We start from the raw sequence: 7,752 nt of genomic DNA, 5'->3' as shown, positions 1-7,752 counted from the left end.
CGACTGTTTAAGTTCATCCCCACTCCATGACTAAACAAGCTAACTAGTTAATGCTACATGTTTAGACTTTAGTCATGGCATCAATATCTTTTTGGAAAACACTGTTGTTTTACAAAGCAACTCTTTTTGGAAACAATGTGATTATGTATAGCTTGCAGGCTTAACTTATGCCTTACTTAGGCAGTAGATATGTTATTGACTTCTTTTGTAATACATGAACAACTCTTTGCTGAGATTAATTTATGCTTTACATATATAATCATATCTCTAAATAATTATGCCATTAACTTGCTTAGGGCAATCACTTTGCTTAATATATCATAATTTAGCTTACAATATTTTTGTTCAAACAGCATACAACAAAATGGAAACTCGTCCCATACTACATTACATCATTTTTTTTACCTACTTTTCAGCCAAGTTTGGCAATAACAGAAGCAAAAATTACAGAAATCACTGCAAGAATAACCAAATACAGATTAACATTCTTCTTCCTCTCTAGATGCAACACCTTCTTCTCCAAATCAACCAGTTTCTGTTCCACTACCTTCTTCCCCAGATACACCTTCAGATCATCAACCTCGTTCTCCGTAACAAATTTTTCAAGGACTCTTATTGTTGAAACATGGTCATCCAGCCATAAGAAGAACTTGCAGTGACTGGGATTTTTCAGCTGCATGTTCATCATTCCAAAACAAACAAAACATAACTAACTCCCGTCTAATCAAACTGACCAAATAAAATCACCAACATACCTTAAAGAATGGACATCCAAAGAACAATCTATTGGGGTTCGTCATCGTCCTCGATTTGTACAATATGGCGTACACCCCGTATTTGCACGTCGGAGCAATCTTGTCCTTCTTCTCTGCAGCTTCCACGCATTTCACGGTTGGCGGCAGTGGAACGCGTCGTGTGCTGGATGAAGCTCCGTCACTACCCATTTAAGACTGCACAACACCACCACCCACAAACACTCACAGAACTTAACAACGGTAATGGCGAACGAGTTCCATTTGAACAAATAAGGTAAACAAAAAAACGACGTCATCTTTCCATCCAGGGACCCATTTGTCCCTAACTTCAATCCACCTTTATTACATGTGCACCGTAACGGTGGTCTAGGTTTAACACACGCCAACTCAGCGACACATCACCCCTCTCCGTTATGTCTGGGAGAGCATTTTGCACGAAAGGATCTATCCGTCACACGTTTTGAATAGTGAGGGGCATTTTTGTATTTTTAGATCGTGAGAGACGAATATGTCCACAATTTAAAAGGTCAGGGACTAATTTGTCTTTTTTCCAAATTTTTATTATTAAATAAAATTTTATATTATTAAAAATATTATTAATAAATAATTAATGATTACAAATTATAAAATCTAATAGTTGCTAGCATTCCTAAAAAAACCCAAAACAAATATTTGCCCAAGGTTACTTTTCACATTAGATGAAATCAGACAACTCTTTATAGAAATTGAGATCCATATCCTCCCGAATAAATGGGAACGAGACAGGAGAGAGATTTTCACTCTACACAAGAATTCTTAAATAAAGATATACAAACAGATAATGAGAATATTAAATAATGTGAATAATAGATATGTTGGATATTTAATTTATTTAATAATGCTAGAGAACCAAGAGGATATTAGCCAAAAATTAGCCAAATACCTTTGGGTAAATCCAAAATCTCTACGAGTTAATATATATAGATGTTTCTTCTGCTAAATATTAGAATGTTTCTTTTTCATACTAAATGGATGTTCTTTTATATATTTTTCGAATTTTTTTGTATTGCAAATGTGAATGTCTCTATTTCTTTAAAAATTTCATAATTTTTTTAAAATTTTATAGATATTTAATTATTTTTGTTAAAATATAACTGGATATTTCTTTTGTTAAGTATTAGGATGTTTTTTTTATATTAAATGAATATTTTTTTTTATATTTCTGTAATTGTTCAAGGACAATTCGTGCTCCACTACTCCTTTTGGCTAAGATCAAGTGTGTAGTTTGCAATCTCTTTAATCATCAAAACGGCACCTAATATCCCAAAACGCAAAGAGCAATATCGTGATGATGCTGCTACCGTGCGACTACTACGACTCCAAAACGGCAGTTCTCTTTTGCCGCGCCGACTCTGCCAAGCTCTGCATCTCATGTGACCAGCACGTGCACTCTGCCAACGCCCTCTCACTCAAGCACGTGCGCTCTCAGATTTGCAATAACTGCCGCAACGAACCTGCCACCGTGCGATACGCCACCAACAATCTCGTCCTCTGCAACGACTGCGACTCCGACACACACAACAGTTCCACCATCGCTTCCTCCCTCCACACCCACCACCGCCTCCATGGCTTCTCCGGCTGTCCCCCCGCCCTCGAAATCGCCGCCGCCTTAGGGATCGAGCTCAAGTTCAACTCCAACTACAACAGCGGCTCCGGTAATACATCCAGTTCACGAAAGGAAAGTGGTTCTTGTCGACGGTGGCGAATCCGACGAGCCAGATGTCGGTGATAGAAGAAGAGTGGGTCGCGGTGGGGAGACGGAGAGAGTCTGACGGTGAGAGAGAGGGGTCTGTGTGTGTGATTGTTGGAGGTGGGTAGGTTAATGTGAGAGAGAAGATGAAGGTTTTTATTAGGGGTGTTCATGGGCCGGGTGAAACCGGGTTTGATGTGACCCAGATCCGGTCCGAAATATATACCGGGCCTATTTGTTAGACCCGAACCCAGCCCTAGACCCTCTGAAACCTACACACTTTTGGGCCACGATTATACCGGGTAAAAACCGGGCCGTTAACATTATCTTCTTGTAAGTTAGTATGTGAAAATATCCAAATTTCCAAGACTCCAACCATTATTTGACATGGTAAAATTCACTTAGAAAAATATAATAAGAACCAACCTTTCCCTAAAATTAAAGCATAACCACAATCAATACTAATATTGTCTAATAACACCAAATATTTAAATCAATACAAATAACACAACATTATACATTAGTCTAAAGTCTATGCATTTTAAATATAAAACATTAACTTATAGTCTTATAATTCACTACTAGAAATAGGGCTTTTTCGGACGAATTTTGAGACGAAATTGAAATAAATTTCGAACAAATTAGAGACAAATTTTTTCTTTCAAACAAAATTGGGACGAATTTTTTTTGTCCCAAAAAGCCTTGTTGCTAATTTAAATTTTGTCTGAAATTTTGTCCGAATTTTTTTTCAGACGATTTTGTGACAGATTTCGAATAGGCATTTATCTGCTAGATTTCTAACTATTATGATGTATTTTAGACGAATTTCAGACTGATTGGCCAACATAAAAACAACGTATTTCAGACAAATTTCAAACATAAAAATATTAATTTTTAGACAAATTTCAAACAAAAAATATACTTTATTTCAGACAAATTTCTAACGAATTTAGTCAAATATAACAAATTTTAGACAAATCAAATATTTCTTTTCAATTAAATTTCAGATAAATTTAATTTAAAAGAATTTACGTATTTGAAACAAATTTCATACAAAACAAAAAATTATTTTCGCACAAATTTTCTAAAAATTTAATATAATATTTCAAATAATTTTTATACAAAATAATTTACTATTTAATAGATAAATATTTTAAAAAATAAATTGTATTCGATCCGCTTTCTATATTAAGACCATCATAATCATTTTTTCATATTACATCATCCAAATTATAAACATATAATAAAATCATAAAAAAGTTAATTACCATAAAAGAGTTAAAAAAATATTTATTATTAAAATACTTTTGTCCATAAATGTAATCAAACTAAAATAAGAAAAAAAATACTTAAACTAAAACAAAGAAAGCCTTTAAAAATGTCAAATATCATGAATAAAATAAAATGTACTAACTAATTCACTTAAAAATTCCTTAATCTAAATCAGAAAAGCCATATACTCTAAATATCAATCACTTATGTTATCATCACTAGAGCCTGTCCCAAGCCCATTTTCCGTAGGATCAGACAAGGTTGAAGGAAGTGGGAGATTCAACTTTTTATACAAAGCATGAATTGTCTTTTCAATAGAACCAATTCTTTTCTGTTGAACTTTTAGTTGACGTCCTTGATCTTTTAACTTGTGCTCAACATCTTTCAACTTAACATTTTGCTCTTCATTGATCATTTCTTGCTCCTTTGCCTTTTCTTTCCACATGTGAAGTTCTTGCTCAATATTTAGATTGTCTTTGGATGTCTCTGAACAATTTCTGGAATCCAACTTTGAAGAGAGATCTAAACCAGAAGAACCTAAACCAAAAGCAACTTTCTTTTTTCCCTTTGTCACAACTTCATTCCAAATAGTATAATCATCTGATATATCTAGGCCTTCCTTAGATGCCTCAACATCTCCCTCATTATCCAAGGATAAAGCTACTTGAGAAAGTTATGTCTTTCGCTTTTTGAATTCACCCTACAAAATCAATTCATGTTAATCGCAACTAAATATGCCATGAACAAATATTAACATATAGTAAAAATTAGCAGTTGAAAAAAACAAAAAGAAGAATAAATTAGCATCACATACAATAACTTTCTCAGATAAAGTATAAAATTATTGTACGAACAACTCATGATTTGTGAATTTAATATGATTTAATTTCAAATAAATATCTAAGTGTAATATAATTTTCACAAAATAATAGGCACTTTGAATTACAAACTTAAACGCTTAAAAAGTATACACTTTTTCAACCTCTCATCTAGTTTTGTAAATTGCAACCGTCATGGCCGGCAAGTTGACTAACAAAAAGCAATTCATTAAGAAATAAAATATTTACAATGTGAACAATTTCTCAATTAATTTGCGGTTTCTCTATTAAATTACATCGGAAAATAATTCATTAACTCAGACATTCACCCAACTGCACTTGCACTACTTTATTTTTTCTTATTCCTCTGCTATGCTTCCATGGGCTCATAAAATTCTCTTAATTTAAATTTCAGATCATTCAAAAGTATAAGTACAAATTGCATGATTCTTTTTCTCTGTTATTATTAAGACATGAAGTGTGTTTGGGAGTTATGAGGAAAGGAGAGGTAAGATTAAGGGTAAGATGAATTATATTAGGGATTAACATGGCACTTGTTTGAGAGTTTAAAATAGACTGATGCTGGGTTATGAAATCTCTATTTTGAGTGAACTATAAAAGTAATTAGATGAAAATTGTTGGGGGAAGTATAAGCCTTCTTCCCTCTCTTCTCTTAAATCTTACTTACAAGCATACACACCCTAAGGAATGTCTTGTCTGAAGTAGAAAGGCCATTGATTGAATTTTTAAAAAGAGGACTGAAAGATAAGCAAAAGATATGAGAATAGCCTCCCTCTTTACTAGTGAAACCTCATGGGTCTTATGTTATTGAGATTCGGTGATGAGTGATGACACCGGAAAATACGAGCGGTTTTAAGCCATTATTTTTAGATTTTCACTACAGCAAATTTCAGAAAATTTATTAGTGTCCAAGCCATTTAGTCTTTATAGTAGCTACAACATATAAATCGAATGCAAAGCATCACATAGGTATTCAATCAAACATGTGGTGTGCAATTCAGAAATAGAGCATAATCAAGCAATTTTCAGCAGCATTCAACCCATAACAGTCATAATCCAATACTTGCAACTTAACAAAGATCTAATAAACTAATTCTAACCTATCTTAACCACTTAAATCCACTAACAACATGCAAATTCTAACTAACTAACTAATTAAAGAAAATAGACTGGAAAGCAGAGCAAAGAGAGAACCTGAGGTGATGACTAGGGTTCTTGAAGCAAAGACAGGAAAAAAGAATGCAGTGGTACTATGTTATTGCCACTGCTGGAGGTGCAGTGACAATGACGCCAAAAAGGAGGAGCTGGGCTGAGCTCCTAGTTGCTAAGGGAGAAGACGAACGTCGCTGAATGAGGGTGAGAAAAGAGATTTTCAGTAGCATTATATCCATAACAGCATTCAAACCAAATTAAAATTAGGAAATGTTAAGTTAAAAAAAGCATAAAACATAATATAAGGTTGGAAGTGCATAAAAAGAACAAATTACAAAATCTTATTCAGCCACAGAACACAAAAAAAGTTTATATTTTCCACCTTTTTGAGAATTTTTCAAAATAACATACACCTTTGTAATTATCAAGACAACAAAAATAACTCATCAACATTTTTTTTAGCATAATAAAGTTTTAATTATCAAAATCAAGAATTAGACAGCAACATTAGAACCAGAGTAAGAAAATTTTTCCTAGGCATGATATTTATTTTTCCTACTGTTACTTTGATAATTAAAATTTTTAAATATATTGTACAAAATGTCATCAAATCACATTCATAGCACATCTAAACCTTGGTGGCTTCAGGTTATAATATCAAACTAAATTATATATAAATTAATTATGACCTATTTATAAGTTTTAAAGTTTTCTATCATTATGGATACTAGACTAGTAATTACAACTTGTTTTCAAAAGAAAAGAAATTAGACCTCTGGTTCAGCCACCAACCACCAATCTAGCTATTTGGCATTCTAAATTCAATAAAGTATTGAGTATTGATTATTGTAACTCAAATTAGGAATAAGAAAATGATATACAGTTAGAATGCTAACAATTTAAAATCATATATCATATCATCATACCTATTTACCGAGGAATCTGATCACACACAAACACTTCGTCATCATTCACACTCTTTCATTTACTTAAACACTACCATTACCACACACAAATACTTCATTGTCATTATATATCAAAACAATTTACATGAGATAGGCTAAAAAATATATCCTTATATATCAAAACTATAGTAAATTTCATAAAACATCATGAAAATTATGTTTGAAAACCAAACCACAGGCACCACTTCTACAATTCTTATTAATTATTCGTTATTTTTTGCCTATAAACACTTCTACAAGTAAAAAACACACTAAATCATAAAACAACAACAAATTAAAGAATCAGATTCCAAAATGAAAGAACATATAATAATATCTTATTGTTTGAAACAAGAGAAATGGTCCTTTACTCCAGGAACATGCATATTCTCAAAACCGCCAAAAACTTCTTTTCTATTTATATGCCTTTTGGCTTATTCAAAATAAAACCACATTCTGGGTACTATCAATTCCACTCCCTGATTGGAAAGGTAAATTTTTTTCCTATTCTATTCACATACACAAATGTATATCAAGAGCTGATCGATCATATTCCTCAAGCATAATTTTATAGATTTTAATTTGTCATTGTTTTTATATTTGCAGTATTGTTGCATAATTTTGAGAATCAATGTTGACTGCAATGCTTGCTGCCAAAAATTAAGGAGAATTATTCTAAGGATGAAAGGTAAAAGGATTGTACTAATTAAAGAGAAAATTGACATTAAAAATAGGAAAAGCATGCATAAATAAAGGGAAAAAAAAACCCCAATTCAAGCTATCAGAGGACGCACAAAAATTAGCAATGAAGAAAGGAAATTAACAATAAACAATGAAGAAAGGAAATTAACAATGAAAAAAAGAAATTTTTGATAAACAAAGCTGAGTAACAATCACTACTCACAAAAATTAGAACCTGGCAGTGGCAGAGCACGCACAGAGAGAAGAAGAAAACAAGGGCAATCCAGCGAAGCTAGAGGGTGGAGGTCGCCTCAGGTGCGGTGTTTGAGGCTGGCGGGGGTGCGGGTTCTGAGACCGGCGGAGGCGCCCACATGCAGGAG

At 32.9% G+C, this 7,752-nt stretch overlaps 1 protein-coding gene across 1 annotated transcript; it reads left to right on the top strand.

Moving 5' to 3' along the window:
* Window positions 1-2,082: 2,082 nt before the first annotated feature.
* On the top strand, window positions 2,083-2,523 carry LOC107640130 (zinc finger protein CONSTANS-LIKE 14-like). The gene has a single exon (XM_016343680.1). The coding sequence runs from the start codon at window positions 2,083-2,085 to the stop codon at window positions 2,521-2,523; it is 441 nt and encodes a 146-aa protein (XP_016199166.1).
* Window positions 2,524-7,752: the final 5,229 nt, after the last annotated feature.

Source organism: Arachis ipaensis, chromosome B5 (assembly GCF_059453495.1).
Source record: "Arachis ipaensis isolate K30076 ecotype BB chromosome B5, ASM5945349v1, whole genome shotgun sequence".
Classification (NCBI taxonomy): Eukaryota; Viridiplantae; Streptophyta; class Magnoliopsida; order Fabales; family Fabaceae; genus Arachis; species Arachis ipaensis.
The sequence above is the reverse complement of the archived record's forward strand: the minus strand, read 5'-3'. Positions and strand labels throughout refer to the sequence as shown.

What these genes read in the sequence shown, in the direction of transcription:
- LOC107640130 (XM_016343680.1), top strand. Translation starts at nt 2,083, where the DNA reads ATGATGCTGCTACCGTGCGACTACTACGACTCCAAAACGGCAGTTCTC.